At 42.1% G+C, this 19,919-nt stretch overlaps 1 protein-coding gene across 1 annotated transcript; it reads right to left on the bottom strand.

The window, feature by feature from the left end:
• Nucleotides 1–17,097: 17,097 nt before the first annotated feature.
• Nucleotides 17,098–18,057, bottom strand: LOC110887300 (extensin-like). Its single transcript, XM_022135018.1, has one exon. The coding sequence runs from the start codon at nucleotides 18,055–18,057 to the stop codon at nucleotides 17,098–17,100; it is 960 nt and encodes a 319-aa protein (XP_021990710.1).
• Between the last annotated feature and the right edge of the window lie 1,862 nt (nucleotides 18,058–19,919).

The following is a 19,919-nucleotide window of genomic DNA, read 5'->3' as shown; positions in this document are numbered from 1 at the left end:
AGGTATGAACACTTACAAGAGTCCTAATAAGGCTTAGAGAGCACTAGAATGCCTGAGGTTGATCAGAGGAGCTCCAGAAGGGGTTCTTGTGAGTTATGAAAATGTAAGTGATGAAAGTTTACAACTTCAATGATCTTTATAAAAAGTTTGATCTCATGGGAAGTTGCCACAAAGGTCTAGGGATGTTGTAAGATGAATCCAAGTGCCCCTAGCTGCATGTAATACCATTGGTGAGGCTCTGGAGTGGACAACAGTTGTAAACAACTCGAAATCAGGCCTGAAACTGGCACCTGGCCGTTTTCTGTCGCTGGGCAGGCCTCGCGGCCCGCTTAAGGACCCTAGGCGGGCCGCCTGGCTTCTTCTGATCCACAAAAACCTCTTAATTGTTGATGTTTTGGTCCTTGGTCCTTTGTTACGTGGTTTTTGCTATTTGTCTTGCACATTAAACCCTCAAATATGATTTTTAAGGACCTTGGGACATTTACAAACATGGTAAAGTCCTTGGGTAACTTTGTTCTTACCCGAAAAGTCACGAATTTCAACGTTGACGCATTTAACCCTTCGTGCACGGTTTTGATCATAACTTTCTCATACGATAACGAAACTTCATGAAATTTTACCACATATTCTAGTGAGTATATTTTATCATTACAAAGCTTCGAGTTTGCCAAAAGATCACTTAGAGGTATACATTCAACATGTTGACACAATTAGCCCCTGTAGTTTGCAATTCCTCACTTTCTTTCGTTTTCCGCTTTGTATGATCCATGATATATCCATTTAGGATTATAAACACCATGTAGGGTTATTGTAGAGCCTATTTTTCCATTGTTGACACTTTGGACCCTTATATTCCCATAGTCTCACTGTTTGTCAACTTTAGTCCCTCTAAAGTATGTTTTCACATATCCAAAGCCTATGCCACGTGTCAATGCATTATTGGACGTAAATTTCCGGGGTGTTACATCCTCACCCCCTTAAAAGAAATCTCGACCTCGAGATTTACTGGAACAAATGAGGGTATTTTTCTTTCATCGTGGATTCTACCTCCCATGTGTATTCGGGACCTCTACGGGCATCCCACTTGACCTTAACTATAGGTACATGCTTCCTTCGAAGCTTCTTCACCTGTCGATCCTCAATCGACTATGGTTTTTCCACAAACTTCAAGCTTTCATCTATGTGTATATCTGTATGCGGTATGACCAGTGATTCGTCAGCGAAACACTTCTTCAGATTACAGATGTGGAACACATTATGTATACTACTAAGTTCTTCAGGTAAGTTTAGCTTATAGGCAACTGATCCGACGCGTTCGATAACCTCAAAAGGTCCTTTGTATCTCGAGCTTAGCTTACCTTTCTTACCAAATCGCATCACTCCCTTCCAGGGTGATACCTTAAGCAATACTTTGTCACCTACTTCGAAGTGAAAAGACTTACGCTTTGGATCTGCGTAGCTTTTCTGCCTATCTTGGGCAGCTTTCAAGTGATCGCGGATCTGGACAATCTTGTCCGTTGTTTCAAAAACCAAATCTGGTCCTGATAATTGAACTTCTCCTACTTCTGCCCAACAGATGGGTGTTCTGCATTTTCTACCATATAATGCCTCGAAAGGCGCAACCTTAATACTAGTATGGTAGCTATTGTTATAGGAGAACTCTATCAATGGTAGGTGGTTATCCCAACTGCCACCTAAATCAATCACACATGCTCGAAGCATGTATTCCAATGTTTGGATGGTACGCTCACTCTGTCCGTCTGTCTGTGGATGGTAAGCCGTACTAAAGTTTAAGCGCGTACCCAAAGACTGTTGGAAACTCTTCCAAAAATGAGAGGTGTATCTCGTATCTCGGTCAGAGATAATCGACACTGGTACACCATGTAGAGCTACGATCTTATCCACATACAATTGAGCTAACATGTCAGAGCTGTAAGTTTCTTTAATGGGAAGAAAATGTGCTGACTTGGTTAGCCTATCTACTATAACCCATATAGTATCGTTTCCCTTCCTTGTCTTGGGCAATTTGGTGATGAAATCCATTGTCACCATCTCCCACTTCCACGTGGGAATTTCAGGTTGTTGAAGCAAACCTGACGGCTTCTGATGCTCAGCTTTGACTTGCGCACAAGTCAGACATTTAGCTACATACGCAGCTACAGACTTTTTCAAACCAATCCACCAGTAGTTTGCCTTTAGATCCTGGTACATCTTATCAGCACCAGGATGAACGGAATATTTGGAGCTGTGGGCTTCCTGGAGGATAACATCTCGAAGTCCTCCATAAACTGGAACCCATATTCGCCCATTCAGTCTTAGCATTCCATCCTTATCATAGGATAACTGCTCATCAGTTACTCCTAGCTTTTCTTCAGGATAGTTAGCTTCCAACACAGCTTCCTTCTGTGCAGCTAACACCCTTTCGTTCAAATTATTCCTTATTTCTATGCGCTTGGCATTGATTCTTATCGGCTTTATTCTCTCTTTTCTGCTTAAGGCGTCAGCAACTACATTCGCCTTGCCTGGATGGTATCTTATCTCACAGTCGTAATCATTTAAAGTTTCCATCCATCGTCTTTGTCGCATGTTCAAGTCCTTCTGATTGAACAAATGTTGAAGGCTCTTGTGATCCGAATAGATTACACACTTTGTTCCATACAAGTAGTGTCTCCAAAGTTTCAATGCAAATACAACGGCACCCAGTTCCAAGTCGTGGGTGGTGTAGTTTTTCTCGTGCACCTTTAGTTGTCGTGAAGCGTAGGCAATGACCTTGCCTCTCTGCATGAGTACACAGCCCATGCCAGTGTGTGACGCATCGCAATACACCACGAATTCTTCTATACCATCGGGCAATGTTAAGACTGGTGCATTGCTCAACTTCTTCTTCAGAACGTCAAAGGATTCCTGCTGCTTAGGGCCCCAATCAAACTTGATCTTCTTACGTGTCAACGAAGTTAGGGGCGCAGCAATCCTTGAAAAATTTTCGATGAATCGCCTATAGTATCCTGCTAATCCTAGAAAACTGCGAATCTCGGTAGGTGTCTTTGGCTCTTGCCAATTCATAACTTCTTCTACCTTAGCGGGATCTACTTGGATACCACGCTCACTTACCACATGTCCAAGGAATTGGATTTCTCGAAGCCAAAATTCGCACTTTGAAAATTTGGCATAGAGTTTCTCATGATGTAGAAGTTTGAGAATACAACGAAGGTGTTTCTCGTGGTCAGCTTGGTTCTTTGAGTAGATAAGGATGTCGTCAATAAAGACGATGACGAATTTATCCAGATAAGGCTTGCAGACGCGATTCATGAGATCCATGAATGCGGCTGGTGCGTTAGTGAGCCCAAAAGGCATCACTAGGAACTCGTAATGTCCATAACGAGTCCTAAACGCTGTCTTGTGAACATCTTCATCCTTGACCTTCAACTGGTGATAGCCTGACCTCAAGTCGATCTTTGAAAAGTAGCTTGCCCCTTGTAACTGGTCGAACAGATCGTCGATCCTAGGCAAAGGATACCTATTCTTGATAGTGACTTTATTAAGCTCGCGGTAATCGATTCACAGACGCATCGATCCATCCTTCTTTTTGACAAACAAAATCGGCGCTCCCCAAGGGGACGAGCTAGGTCTAATAAAACCTTTAGCTAACAGATCATCTAACTGCGTCCTTAACTCCTTCATCTCCGTTGGTGCCAACCTATATGGTGCTCTCGCTACTGGCGCCGCACCCGGAATGATGTCAATTCGAAATTCCACTTGCCTATCCGGTGGTAAACCAGGTAGTTCTTCCGGGAAAACTTCAGGGTATTCCGAAATGACAGGGATATCTTCAATCTTTGGCTTTGGCTCATCAATAGTAACTTGTGCCATATAAATGACACAACCCTTCTGCAGACATCTGGATGCCTTGAGTATGGACACTTGCTCAGGCAATCCATGCTGAGTATCTCCTTGGATAGTGAGTGACTCACCAGACGGAGTTTTAACTACCACTTTGTTTTGGTCAAAAATCACACAAGGATAATGTGACCAAACTTTATGTAAACGGGGTATGATGCTTGGTTAATTATGAAAGTAAAGGATCACTTCTGTGATAAAGATGCAAAGACACAATGATTTATACGAGGAAAAAGCCCTTGATCAATGTATGATCTCCGGCATAAAAAACCTCGGGTGATGGCAACTACCGATCACCAACTTCAATATAAGAAAAATATAGTTACAACTTCGGATGATAATGAGCTGAGTACAAGGATCACTATTGTTTCGAGTGTCTAAGTGTGTGAGAGTTGCGTTGTATGTCGTGTGTCTTCTTCCGAATGAGGAAGAGTGGTATTTATACGTGTGTAGGTGACCTATTTTAGGTAGCTAAACTAATATTCAGCTCATTACCCCTTTAGAAATGAGATACAATCTAGCCTAAATAGCCGCCCATAAATCAAGCCAAGTTTCCATATCCTGTGCAACGTCTATCTTCAATTAAGCTCTTGCCATAATTGTGAAGACGCGTCCCTTGATCATGATGCCTAGAGCGTATCCTGCTAGATATTCCTGCAAAAATAACATTGCATTAAGCGAAGATGATCGTTAGTATGAGGATCCTATAATGGTCCATGATCCTGATCCTGAAGTCCTGCTGAGGATCACTATCTGCCAAAGAAACAAGGATCATTGGTTAGGATCACGTGTAAGGATCATGTATAATAAAATTCCAGCCCTAACAATTGCCCCCAAAATATAAGGAGTTTATTGTAAATTGACGAGTTGTATTTTGATCTTATCTCCAACGGGCGACTCCGAATAACTAGCCGTTACACATGGACTAGCCGTTGTGATCATTACGTCATAGATGAGACAATCCCTGCAGATCATGATTATAAATAGGAGATAGGGTGAGGATCAGTTTGTATTTAAATTCAGGATATACTCCCTTTATAATCTCCACCGAAGATTGATCAGGTATTCTCCTCTTCTCTCTTTCCTTTCTCTATTCTCTTTGCTCTGTTTTTTGTTTTTACTCTGTTTCCATTCCGTCACAAGCATGTTGCTCCGGAATTCTCCTCATAAGGATTCCAAGAAGAGTAGTCCCCTAAAAAGCCAGGGGATTATCAAGGATTCTCCTACGGAGAGGTGCTGCTTTACTGATGTTCACATAGACAAAATTCGTCATTGCTTTCCGGCGAATGCTGTTTTCAAGTCCTTCACACCTACCGCTCTGAGTGACTCTGTTTCGAATACCTGGGTGGCTTTTCCTGCTACTCCATTCACCATAGGGTATTCATATCCTTTTCCATCGTTCACCAAATCTTTCTTTTCCTTAACCGGCATCTCATATATCCAAGCTATGCCGATGATCTGGAGGGTTCTGTATACCTTTGAGAGGATCATCGAGCAGGAAGGGATTGATCTGGGGATGGCGGAGTTAGCTGAGTTTTACGATCTCACCACCTTTGGTTCTCACCGGTATTTGTTGAAACGGAAAGCCGGGGAGGATCATCCTGTCTTCAAGGTCACTAAGAACGATACAAACTGGAAGCGTCGCTTTTTCTTTGTTAGGAGGGATTCCATCCCAGATGGGAAGGATCTGCCCAAGGAATGGGCCACTCATGGTAGGATAGAGGATCCTCGAAGGATCACTATCAGCCCTGTCTCATATAATGAGGATCACTAATATCTCTTTTTATCTCTTGTGCAGCTATATCCATTGCTCATCTGAAATTAAGCCCTGCTGCAAAAGAGAGAGTCCTAGCTTTTAAAAAGCTTAATCCTGAAGTCAGAAGTTTCCAAGTCACCGTCCAAGATTCTCAAGAAGTATCCTCTGCATCTGCCACTATGTCAAGTAAGTATCCTTATAGAAAATAAATTATATGTAGGATTGTTTGATTAATAAAGCAACTTATCTTGTTTTTTGATTGTGTAGGTGCTGGAAAGTCTGCCAGGTCTGTCAAATCTGCTTCTAAATTTGGGATAGATGATCTCACCAACGTCAAGTCTTCGAGGAAGAAGGCTCCTGCTGCCAGTCCTTCAGTTTCAGCCCCCAAGGCACCTATCCGGGGCAAGGGAAAAAAGAGGAAAACCTCTGAAGATCTCCAAGGATTTCCCCTCCTCCGTCAGCAATTCCTTGACTACGTGAATGAGGTAAGGATCACTGCCCCTGTTGGTTATCCGTTTCGAATATCCTGTTTGTGTATCCTGTTTCTTTGAGGATCATCCGGTTCTGAACTTACCTTATTTCCCTCTTTGTAGAAACTTGCCGAGATCGAGACCTATCTTGGCCATGTTGAGGATCAAGAGAGCCAGATTGCCGACCTTCAACAAATGGGCGTGCTTAAGGATCTCAAGATAGCAGATCTTGAGAAGGAACTCCGGGCCACGAAGGATGAGGCTGCTCAGAGGTTGACCGATATGGATAACGAGAAGCAGGAGATCACCCAAGATGCCAAGGTCTCCGCGGCAATTGCTATGTACAAGATACAACTTCAGATGGCTGAGGAGGCTCAGGATCCTACCTTTGACAAAAGCTCGTGGGACGTTGAAGGTTGGAAGGCAAGGCTGGCGGACCTGGAGGACGAGGATGAGGCTGAGGAGATCCCCATGCTGGAAGGTGGTGATGCTGAGAAGGATCAAGGTGGAGATGCTGGTGGTGATGGAGCAGCAGAGGTGTGAGCTGCTGGATTGGGCGATGATGGATATTTTTGACTAGGCTGGAGCCCAATTTTTTTGGTAATAGTTTTTTGTGGTAGTGGTGTTTGTGAAACAATTATGGTCTGTAATCTCTGAACAATAGTTTTTAGGGTAAAGGATCTTGGATCCTTTGAACAATAGGTAGGATTACAAAAGGTGGAGGGATCCTCTGTTTGGGGGATGAAGCCTTTGTGATCCTGCCGCTTTTACTTTCCTGTACCTGCTAAGACCGCATAGACAATGGACACCCTTTGCCAACCCATGTGGACGGGCCACGTTTTGCTGGTAGAAACGTGGGTTGGCAATTTTGACAACTTTTTGCAAGGGTTAAAGATCCTTTTGCTAATAATATAACCTTAATCTTTCTGGCTTATCCTGTGTTGTTATCCTTTGTTTATCTTTTTAGTTTCCATTTGTTTTAGAAATAACAATAATTAAGCAAACCATGCTCGAGAAATATAGGATATGATCCTGGATCAAATATCCTATAATCGAAAATTTTCAAGGTCGTTTATTTTAAGGATCATAGGTTCATTTGTCAAGGTCTAAAGGTTTTTCAAATGAATAATGAAATTAAAAATAGTTAAGGATCATACCTGAGGATCCAAGTTAGGATCCTATCCTTTAATCGGGATAACCACAAGTAAAACTTTAATGGATGATAAGGATTAAGGATCCTTATTTGCTTAACTTCGAGAACCTGAAAGGTGGAACATATCTTGGGACTAAGCCAATGTAAGAGATAAATTAGTAGCTGGGCACATGCCCAAAGGATAACTGAGGATGATCCCGGAGGATCACTGGGGACAAGCCCATAGGATAACTGGGGACAAGCCCAAAGGATCGTATGTAAACTGGAGTATGGCCCTTTCTAGCGACTATCCAAACTTAGTGACATGAAAATGTCAAAACCTTAGCTAACGTGAAAACGTTAGAAACCTTAGGAACGGATGTATGGTACGTCTACCATTATACGTAGGATCCTGGGTATAGCCAGTACGATGAGGTTGTCAGCCCCGGAAGTGGGTACTGGTCCCAAAGACGTGAACTATATCAGGATCATCGTTCGCTGCTGGCGGAAACTGGGGATAATCCCAAGGATAACTGGGGTTGGACCCAAGGATCTGCGGTGCTTTTGAAGATCTTTGACGATATGCTGCAGATACCTGAACTTATCATAACTCAAATGTTTCGTGAGTAGAGGATGAAGGATACATGATCCTTATCCTTAGGTAAAAAGTAAGAAAATGCAATAGTTTCTAGGATAAGCATATTACCAGAGTAAGGATCACTGATATCACCGGGATCCTTTAAGGATACTTCAATGTAAGGATCACGTGCATGGAGGATCATGTTCACATGAAATATTTCTTTAAGTGAACAGCATTCCAGGCTCTTGGCAACAAGTTTCCTTCCATGGTTAGCAACCTGTATGCCCCCTTTCCTGCTTCAGCTTCAATCAAGTAGGGACCTTCCCATTTTGGTGCTAACTTCCCGTCAGCAGGATTGATAGTATTTTGAAATGCTTTTCTCAATACCATATCTCCGACTTGGAATTTCCTTAACCTGACATTTTTGTTGTAGGCACCAGCCATTCTTTGTTGGTAGCTTGCCATCCTTATCCTAGCTAGATCCCTGATTTCTTCAATAGTATCCAAATCCTGAGCTAGAATTGTAGCATTTTCTTCAGGATCACGAGTACTTGTTCTAGCAGTTGGGATCACCATTTCTGTTGGGATCACTGCTTCTGCCCCAAATACTAAAGAGAAAGGTGTTTGACCAGTGGCATTCTTGGGAGTTGTTCTATCAGCCCATAGCACATAAGGTAACTCCTCTGCCCATTTCCCCTTCTTGGATCCTAGCTTCTTCTTCAGATTGTTGATGATGATCTTGTTGGATGATTCTGTTTGACCATTGGCTTGTGGATGAACTGGTGTTGATGTTATCATCTTGATTCCCCAACTGTCACAAAAGTTAGTGGTTCTGCTTCCATTGAATTGGGAGCCATTATCACATACAATTTCAGAGGGAATGCCAAATCTAGTTATAATATTTCTTTTGATGAAGGATATGACTTCCTTTTCTCTGACTTGGGCGAAGGCTTCAGCTTCTATCCACTTAGAAAAATAGTTAGTCATGGCAAGCATAAATACTTTTCCACCAGGTGCTTTAGGAAGCTTGCCCACTATATCCATTCCCCATCTCATGAATGGCCAAGAGGATGGTATAGGGTGTAGCAGTTCAGCTGGTTGATGAAGGATATTGCTGTGTCTTTGACAAGGATCACATTTCCTAGCATATTCTACAGCATCCCTTTTCATGGTTGGCCAGTAGTATCCTGTTCTAAGGATCCTTGAGAATAATGCCCTGCCCCCAGTGTGGTTTCCACAATCTCCTTCATGGAAGTCTCTCAACACTTCTTCAATTTCAGGATCCTCAATACATCTTAAGTATGGTCCTGCAAGGGATCGTTTATATAGCACATTATTTAAGATTGTAAATTGAGATACCTTGATCCGGAAAGCTCTAGGATTTTCTCCCATTGGAATCTCTCCGTTTTGCAAGTATTTCATAATTGGTGAGACCCATGATCCTGAATAAGATTGAGCTTCTTCACTAGGGATTATTGCAGTATCCTCTTCTATTTCCATGGCCACTTGATTTTCAATAGCAGGAGCCAGGATATGGATGATAGGGATACTTATGTCTTCTGGAATTTTTAAGGATGATCCTAAGTTGGCCAATGCATCAGCTTCCGTGTTATCCTCCCTTGGTACCTGTGTTAAGCTGAAAGAAACAAAAGAGAGTGCCAATTTTTTGACTATCTCTAAATATTTGGTTAGTTTTTCACCTTTAACAGCATAGGATCCGTTAAAGTGATTGGTGATCAATAATGAGTCTACATATACTTTAAGATATTTTACCCCCATATCCTTAGCAATTTGCAAGCCAGCAATCAAGGCTTCATACTCAGCCTCATTGTTAGTTGCTTGGAACTCACAGGCTATGGAGTGGGGTATTATGTCCCCCTGTGGCGATTTTAGTAGGATCCCGAGCCCTGTGCCCTTGACATTTGAGGATCCGTCAGTGTGTAATATCCAAGGATCCTTGGTTTCATCCAGCTGCTGGACCTCCAATTCTGCTTCTTTTTGTAGATCACTACTGAAATCAGCCACAAAGTCGGCTAAGGCTTGTGATTTAATGGCTGTTCTTGGTTCATATCTTATATCATGGGCACTAAGCTTCACTGCCCACTTAGCCATTCTCCCTGACATCTCCGGTTTCCTGAGGACATTCTGGATTCGGCATCAAGTAGACTTTTACTTACATAGTAGATAGGATATTGTGTACCTTCGTGATCCTTGACAAGGACAGCACTTACAGCGGTTGAGGATACCGCCAGGTATAAGGATAACACATCTCCTTTTTCCGGTTTTGCTAATGCTGGTGCTGAGGACATATATTCTTTAAGGGCTTGTAAAGCGTTCTCATGCTTCTCAGTCCATTCAAACTTCTTATTCTTCCTTAGGATATCGTAGAATTCTTTGCATTTTTCTGAGGATTTTGATATGAACCTGTTCAGAGCTGCTATCCTGCCTGTTAGCCTTTGCACATCCTTAGCATTGGCAGGGGACTTGATGTTTACTAATGCTTTGATTTGCTCCGGACTTGCCTCAATGCCTCTCTGAGTTACCATATATCCTAGGAATTTTCCTGCCTTAACACCGAAGTGGCACTTTGAAGGATTGAGCTTCATGTTATAATTATCAAGGATATCAAATGCTTCCTCCAAATCCCTTAGGTGATCCTCAGCTTTCTTCGATTTGACTACCATATCATCTATGTATACTTCCATAGTTTGTCCAATTTGATCTTTGAACATCATATTCACCAGCCTTTGGTATGTTGCACCTGCATTTCTTAATACAAAAGGCATGGCAATATAACAATACAAACCTGTTGGGGTCATGAAGGCTGTATCCTCTTGGTCAGATGGTTCCATCTGAATTTGTTGGAATCCCGATGATGCATCCATGAAGGTTAACAGTTCATGCCCCGCTGTTGCATCCACCATGGAGTCAATGTGGGGTGATGGGAAAGGATCCTTGGGACATGCCTTATTTAAATCAGTGAAATCGACACATACCCTCCACATTCCGTTTTTCTTTTGTACAACAACCACATTGGCTAACCATTTTGGATACTTTACCTCTCTGATCATACCTGCTCGAAGTAGTCTCTCTACTTCTTCCTGGATAATGGCATTCCTTTCTGGTGCAAATTTCCTCCTTTTTTGATGGATTGGTTTGATAGACCTGTCAATGCCAAGTTTGTGAGTAATAATATCCTTAGATATACCTGTCATATCTTCATGTTTCCAAGCAAAGGTAGATTTTCTTCTTTTGAGGAAGGATATTAAGTCTTCTTTCATCTTGCCAAGGATCCCTGATCCGATATAGATTTTTAATTCAGGATCACTAGGATCCAAGAGGATTTCGTCCACATCTTGTTCCTTTGCCTCCAAGACATTCCTCGGAGGATACTGTAATTGCTATTGCTCCCTTGGCTTCGAGGTTGGCTTCATGGATGAGGTATAACAATCCTTAGCCTCCTGCTGATCACTGTCGATCTTGATTATTCCCCATGGGCTAGGGAGCTTCACACATTGATGGTAGGTAGATGGGACTGCTTTCATATCATGTATCCAAGGCCTGCCAAGGATAACGTTGCAACAAGATAAACAGTCAATAACACAAAATTTTTTGGTAATTATGTAATCCTTCCACGTAGATTGGGAGTTTGATGTCCCCCAGAGTTTTCTTCGTTTCCCCACTGAATCCTACAAGCACGGAGGATCTTGGTGTGATGTCTGATTCTGGAATTCCCATCTTCTTCAGGACATCAAGCTGGATAATGTTCACTGAGCTCCCTCCATCAATAAGGATCCTGCGGACAAAATGGTTAGAGATAAAGAGAGTGATAACTAAACTATCATGGTGAGGATCCTGAATGTTAATGCGATCATCCTCATCAAATGTTATCATTTTCCCTTCTGAGACACTTGATGTTCTAATAGGCCTTTCACCATTATCCATTTTTGATTCTTTTGCATGTCTTTTGGCCGCCGAGAAGGATGTACCACAGATGTCTGATCCTCCGGATATAAAGTTGATCACTTGTGCATTTGCCGGAGGTGCTGGAACTTTTTCGGGGATCCTTTCAGGATCCTGGGTCCTTTGCTTTTTTCCCCCCAGCAATTCTTTTAGATGCCCCTTGCTTAGCAGGTATCCAATTTCTTTTCTTAAGGCTATGCAATCTTCAGTTAGATGCCCGAAATCCTCGTGGTATGCACACCATTTTGACTTGTCTTTAGTCCCGGATGGTTTGTCATTCTTCCTGGGCCACCTAGCTTTTTCACCTAGATTCTGCATTGCAAGGATCAGTTCATGATTATCAACAGAAAAACAATATTCTGAGATTGGAGGATATTCTTCATCATCCTCTTCCTGGTCAACAACATGCACATTCTGATTTTCATTTCTATGGTAGGATTTGAATTTGTTGCTCTTGAAGGAGGATCCTTGCTTATCTTGTTTTGAGGATCCTACTTGTCTCTCCTGGATCCTCTTGTCATCCTCTAGCCGGATGAACCTGAGTGCTCGAGTTCTTACTTCGTCTAGATTCCTGCATGGTGTCATAACAAGATCATCATAGAATAATGAATCCTTAAGCAGTCCCATTTTGAAGGCTTCAACAGCCGTAGCCATATCCAAGTTGGGAATGTCCAAGGATTCTTTACTAAATTTAGTTATATAATCCCTTAATGATTCATTATGATTTTGAGTTATCCTGTACAAATCACTAGTTAATTTTTCAAATTTTCTGCTACAAGAGAATTGGTTATTGAATAAATTAACTAAATTAGCAAATGAAGTAATAGAGTAGGGGGGAAGACTTAGCAGCCACTTAAGAGCTGATCCAGTAAGAGTGGATCCAAATCCTTTACATAGACATGCTTCCTTCAACTTTTCTGGGATAGGATTGATCTCCATCATCTCCCTGTATTGTGCTATATGCTCCTCTGGATCCGTTGTGCCATCATACAGCTTCATGGTAGGGATATGGAACCTTTTGGGTACCTCTGCATCACAAATTGGTGGTGCAAAGCGAGATACCTTGTGGCTTCCATCTGCAATCTCTGGGATAGGCTTGACTACCCCTGGAACACTTGAGATCATATCTTTTAGCTTCTGCAACTCCCTGGCCATAGCATGATTGGTACCTGTATCCTGCATGAATCCATGGTTAGTGGTAGGATAATTATTTAAAGTGTTACCTCCCATTGGGTTCAAGTTAGGGATCCCATATTGCTGGGATTCTGGAACAACGGAGGGACCAGTGGAAGCAATGGTCTGCATTGGAATGAAGTCCCCTTGATGGACATCTAGACTTCCTGTTTGCAAACTTTTTAGGGATCCTGGTATCTGGAAGGATCCTGGTGTCTGGGATGATCCTGGAACGAAGGAGGATCCTTGAACCTGGGATGATCCTGGAACAAAGGAGGATCCTTGGCCCTGGAATGATCCTGGAACGAAGTAGGATCCTTGAAACTGTTGTGCCCCCGGATAGGCTCCCGGATTCATGAAGGATCCTGAATGCTGGGGGTAGGATCCTGCCGGCTGGAAGTGTGAGCCTAATGCCTGAGTCATTGCTGTCGATCCGTGGTGCAATCCTCTTGATTCTCCCATGATTTGCACGTCTGGAATTCCTGATGGCTGAGAAGTAATCATTGGAGTATCAAAGCTCAAGGATTTGGGCATTAATGGAGAATGATCCTCTGCCGTTTTCTTCTGTCTTTTGAGATCTCCAATTTCCCTGGGGATCCTTTCATTAGTTTCATCCTGCCGCTGCATACGATCCTTCATCTGCAAAATCAAAGTAAATACATCACTAGTACTGGGAATATAAGAATTCATAGCAGAAGGAGATGGAGTTTTAGAAGTGGTAAGAGTTTGTCTCTTCTCAGCATTCTTCTGGGATCCTGCCGGTGGTGGAGGCAGAATGTTCTGGGACGAGGTGACTGCAGACATTGCCGTGGACATGTTTTTCAATGATGAAGCCATGTAATTCTTTGAAATGATTTCGAACAAAGAGGTTTTCTTATGAATGAAGCACCAATTGCCCCACGGTGGGCGCCAAACTGTTTTGGTCAAAAATCACACAAGGATAATGTAACCAAACTTTATGTAAACGGGGTATGATGCTTGGTTAATTATGAAAGTAAAGGATCACTTCTGTGATAAAGATGCAAAGACACAATGATTTATACGAGGAAAAAGCCCTTAATCAATGTATGATCTCCGGCATAAAAAACCTCGGGTGATGGCAACTACCGATCACCAACTTCAATATAAGAAAAATATAGTTACAACTTCGGATGATAATGAGCTGAGTACAAGGATCACTATTGTTTCGAGTGTCTAAGTGTGTGAGAGTTGCGTTGTATGTCGTGTGTCTTCTTCCGAATGAGGAAGAGTGGTATTTATACGTGTGTAGGTGACCTATTTTAGGTAGCTAAACTAATATTCAGCTCATTACCCCTTTAGAAATGAGATACAATCTAGCCTAAATAGCCGCCCATAAATCAAGCCAAGTTTCCATATCCTGTGCAACGTCTATCTTCAATTAAGCTCTTGCCATAATTGTGAAGACGCGTCCCTTGATCATGATGCCTAGAGCGTATCCTGCTAGATATTCCTGCAAAAATAACATTGCATTAAGCGAAGATGATCGTTAGTATGAGGATCCTATAATGGTCCATGATCCTGATCCTGAAGTCCTGCTGAGGATCACTATCTGCCAAAGAAACAAGGATCATTGGTTAGGATCACGTGTAAGGATCATGTATAATAAAATTCCAGCCCTAACACACTTGCTTTCTGTTGCATAGAATCTGGGCTTGGTTATGCGATAACCAATCCATACCTATCACTATATCAAAACCGGCTAGCTTAAAGGGAAGTAAGGATAATGGAAAAGAGTGATTCCTAATGGATATAACACATCCATCTAAAAACAGTTGAGGCGGTTTCTATGGTTCCATCAGCTAATTCCACCTCATACTTCACACTTAAGGCTTTTACAGGCAATTTTAACAATTCACAGAACTTATTATCTACAAAAGACTTATCTGCTCCAGAGTCAAACAATACTCTAGCAAAAACATCATTTACGAGAAAAATACCTGTAATCACGTTGTCATCTTGAACAGCTTCCTTAGCGTCCATCTTGAAGACCCTTGCGTTGGTCTTTTTCCCTTCTTCGGTTTTCTTGGTGTTCTTTGGGCAATTAGACTTAATGTGCCCCTTCTCATTGCAACCATAACATGTTGCATCCTTCAGCTTCTTACATTCCAAGGTCTTATGATTTGTGGATCTGCAGATTCCACAGGATCTCGTGCGAGACTGGGATTTCAACTCAAATCGACACTTCCCAAAGTGGTTCTTCTTGCAAGTTTTACATTTGGGCTTATCCCCTGATTGTTGCCCACCCTTCTTAGATCCCGACCCTTTCTTGTGGTCGTCATTTCCTCGGTGTCTCTTATCTGATCTTCGTGAGGTATCGTCCTCACGCTTTCTCTTACTTTCTTCTGAGTTCCTAAGAGCTCTCAACCTGACTACGTCCATGGTAAGAGATAGAGACAGATCAGCTGCTGATCTGAAGGTTGCAGGCCTTGATGCCTTAACACTTGCTTTAATCTCTGGGGCTAAACCCCCGATGAAGCGAGCAATTCTCCTAGGTTCTGGGGTTACCAGGTACGGAACCAACCTAGATAGGGTATTGAAAGTGGTGAGGTAAGCCTGACAGTCTAAATTCTTCATCACCAATGATACGAAATCTGACTCGATTCTTTCTACTTCATGCTGCGGGAAATAATTATCTTTGATAAGAGCAACGAACTGATCCCATGATAAGTTGTAGAGTGGGATTTTCCCAGCAGCTTGTATGAGAGACTTCCACCATGCCAATGCTTCTCCTTTGAACGATTGGGATACATATTTTACTACATCCCTTTCAGCACAACCGCTGATGTCCACTATCGTATCCATTTCGTCCAACCAGGTCATGCAGTCAATCGCTCCCTTCTCCCCAGTAAAGTCCCGGGGTTTACATGAGACGAAGTATTTGTATGTACATGACTTACCACGCGGTTCTGGATTATGCTCGACCTTCCTTGACGGGACACTGTTTTGGTTGGATGAATGTCGCTCATCATCCTTCTTGAGCTCATCTTTCTTAGATACATCTTTCTTAGAGGGCGGTTTGCTATGAGCCTCCGAATGAACCTTGGTCTTGGAATGTGGCGCGGACCGGGTCCTACTTCGGGTCCTATTGGATTCACTATATTGCCTTTCAATGGCTTTGGCAACAGCATTTTCCACTAATGCTTGCAGCTCCGCACCAGTTATATGTATTTTAGTGTTATCTGGGCCTTCCTCTGGATGACTGTTTATTTCTTCAGACTTAGCCATGTAGCTTTAGGTGCTACATAAAAGTAAGGACAAGGTCTATTTAGAAGCCTAACAGTATTATCGTTCTTGACGATTTATTAACCATGGTAAATAAGAGCCATATTAGTTAATTTGTTAATTAGTTTCATTCAGGACTTTTAATTAGCTACTTTACCCTAGAATGAAATATATATTGGCACAATAGGCCTAGTCACTTGGACAAATTTCTAAATTTGAATTTAGATTCTATAGGATTAAAATTTGAATAATTAAAACAAATCAATCCTTTTTTCTTGGCAGGGGGTCTATAAACCACGGCTGACTTTTTGTTTTATATGACATTAGTTATAATCCATAGACATTATGTCACAACCGGATATATATAGAATATAAATTTGGATAATTTATTAAAAGGGTGACATGTGTGATTTTGCGGATCACACTAGCCAAGAACGTTAACATGTTTACAGATGTTAACAGAGATTTGAATCTTTTTAAACAGGTTCTACCATATTGGCTAGGTCGTTAATATGACATTCAAGCTAGGTTTTACCTTTTTAAGATTCTTATTATCAAAATGGTAAATTAAAATAATAATTGCTATTTTTCATTTATTCGTATATTATATTCATGCATATAATTTAAAAAAAATGAAAAACTTAAATTAACCATTTCAAATAAAATTAACTAACACGAGTTTGCCCTAAACGGGACTTTTACACAAATAACATGCCCACGCAGGGGCTAAACTAACAAACAAACCCACGCAGGGGTCAAACAGAAACAAACAAACCCACGCAGGGGTAGAACAGAAAGGAATAAAATATGCCCACGTAGGGGCAGAGTACAGAAATAAATGTCCTCGCAGGGACATGATTAAATAAACTAGCAAACAAAGGATTTAGTAGTCCTTCTTGCTTTTTCCCTTGATTAAATCCACCATTTTCTTAAACATCCCACGATTATGCCGACGATCTTCCCGTAATTCATGTCGCATCTCTCGTCGCACTTCATTTATCCCTTGAAGGATTTCTTGAACTTGTGGCGGCGACATCATCGGTGCCTGCAGTGGTAGCGGATAATGCGGTGGTTGAGGAGGCTGCGGCTGCTGATATCCATATGATGGGTATCCATAGGTCGATTGTCCCGTAGCCCAGGGACCTCCAAAAGTACCTTCCGGATGGAGAGAGTTGTAGTTCGCAGCTACCCAGTAGGGATCCTCTGTAAAGTTATAACCTGTGTGGATCGGTTGCTCGAAGGGATTGTATGCTGCCGCGCTAGTATAAGCAGGGATTGGGTCTCCGAAATCCTGTGGTGGTGGTGGCGCGATTGGTGCAGAAGTTACTTCTGAGACGGGATGTGAAGATTCTCCCATCTCTGGTTCTTCGTGAAGTGGCGAGTACCGGCTGCCACCTGAATGTGGAGGGGTGCCGATGCGCACTCCCCCTCGTGCGGAAATCCGTGCGTTCGTTTGTCTTCGCCTCGGAGGCGGGGGAGGCAAAACCGGAGGTGGTGGCAGCGGTGGAGTGACCGCGACAAGTCGGGAATCCTCAGAAGGATTCTGCTGCTGCTGTGGCTGCTGTTGAGGCTGTTGCTGGGGGTGCAAGGGAGAGCTGTGTTGCGGCTGGTGCAGGGGAGAGTTAAGGTAACTAGGGGTAAATACCCAGTCATACTGCCTGAATCTCTCCTCAAAGCTGTCGGGACCATTGTATGGTGATCCCACAAATGGTGACCCATCAGAAATCTCGATAGGGTGGTTCGGAGTTCCAGATGGTGGCATTGAGGGATCGGTATCTTCATCGACATCCATCGCATTGTCACCAGGAAAATGGTCTTCTGGTCCAAGTGGGTTAAGACCCATAGGCACATCAAGGTAGTCAGCGGGGTTGTACAGGCCTTGGAAAACAGGTGATGGGTGGTCAAAGGGTGATTGGTGTCCTTGGAGAGGAATATAGGACCGGTGAGAGTTGTGGGGCTCATTTTCTGATTGAGGCCCAAAGGAGTGTGGGATAGAAGGTGAGGTACTCAGTGAAATCGAGTGCCTTGCGGGTTCAGTAAAAGACCTCCACAGATTTTGAGTATCTGTGTTATGGGAGCCTGAAGGTGTTCGCCTGTGCGAAGGTCCGGCTTCATGGTCGTTTGGGGCTGCATATGCTCCTTGTCCCCTTCCTCTTCCTCTCATACGTGGCGGCATTTGTGAACCTGTCAAAAATCAAACAAGTGACACAACAAAATATATATAAGACAAAGTTAGAAAATAAAACAATTTTGGATATTTCCTAAGTTCTTTGTCTAGACTCGAGAATCGAGGAATGTGCAATTGTGTAACTGAGATTAAACACAAAAGGCTAGTGTTTAATTCACTCAGAGTTGGCTCTGATACCAACCTGTCACACCCCTAATTTCCACGTGTCACCGGTGGGCCCGGTGGGGAGTATAGTGACGTAGTTGGTATCATCATAGACAAACCACACAATATATATATATGCACAGCGGAAGCAAAGATAGATTCATTTCAACTTTAATAGAGTGTAATATCAAATATCACTAATAGTTGAAACGGATCCACAGGCGGATCAAAATAAAATAAGATATTGTTCAACAGATTTATTGTCATCCAAGCTTGCGAGACTTATTGTGGACGCTCTAGAAGACAGCCAGCCTATTACGTGTAGTACCTGCACTTAACCTTTTGGGAAAATACGTCAGTTTACACTGGTAAATACAATTTAACTGACTCATTTTGAAAAGGTTGAAAATTGATTTGAATGCTCAAGGCACAAAACATTTTTATAACTTGGGATAATTATTTATTATAATCTTGTGAACGAATTACATGTTACTTGTGCGTTCAGTAGCCCGGATCTTGTCCGGGTTAAAGATCAATAGACACACCACAATAATGAGTTATACACTGACAGGTGTACGCCTACACCTCGTGCTCTGGTCGTGGCCATCTCGTAAGATGATGCCAAGGATATCCGGGACATGGTCATTAATCCCCCAAAGGCTTAAAGTAAACAAGACTGTTTAAACGAGCCGATCAAATTATTCAATTAACCACCCAAGGATGTAAGATTTGATGCTCGATCAAGCGGTATTCTATATACCGTAACCCAAGCCCGTATAGGGAAAATAAGTTAAAAGTATTTACCTTGGTAAGTATAAATCACAACTAGCAAGTGAAGGTAGCTTTTACTGGTTCTTCTATTCTGGAACAAAGGTTTATAATAACCTATTAGATTCCTAACGGATCTTTATTTAAGCCTAAGCTTAGACCGGTTAGTTTTAAGGACGATACGGTTCAAACGCACGATTAAGCGAAGACCGGATAGAACGTGATTTAGACCCGACAAGTTTGAATACTTGTATAATATGGGTATGCTAAATACATTCTGGATTTTGAGACAAAAATGATAATGTTTGACCCGTTTCGGTCAATTTATGCAAACTAGTTACATAAACCGAACCGAACGTTAAAAGAGCGTTACGGGTAACCATAAGAGTCATATGCAAGTTTCCTAAGATAATATGCCTTAAATATATTATACTATTAGTAAGATGTCTTCTATTATGCCCCATACGAAATTTAACTCAATTTACGCCTCATAAGGGCATTTTGGTCATTTAAAAGATTAAAAGAGTTAAATTTGTAATCTGAGTTACAGGTCTGATTTACACAGCAAATACACTTAATTTAATATGTTAGAACAGTAGGTTATG

Source organism: Helianthus annuus, chromosome 15 (assembly GCF_002127325.2).
Source record: "Helianthus annuus cultivar XRQ/B chromosome 15, HanXRQr2.0-SUNRISE, whole genome shotgun sequence".
NCBI classification, from domain to species: Eukaryota; Viridiplantae; Streptophyta; class Magnoliopsida; order Asterales; family Asteraceae; genus Helianthus; species Helianthus annuus.
Note: the sequence above shows the minus strand (reverse complement) of the source record. Positions and strands in the feature narration are given on the sequence as shown.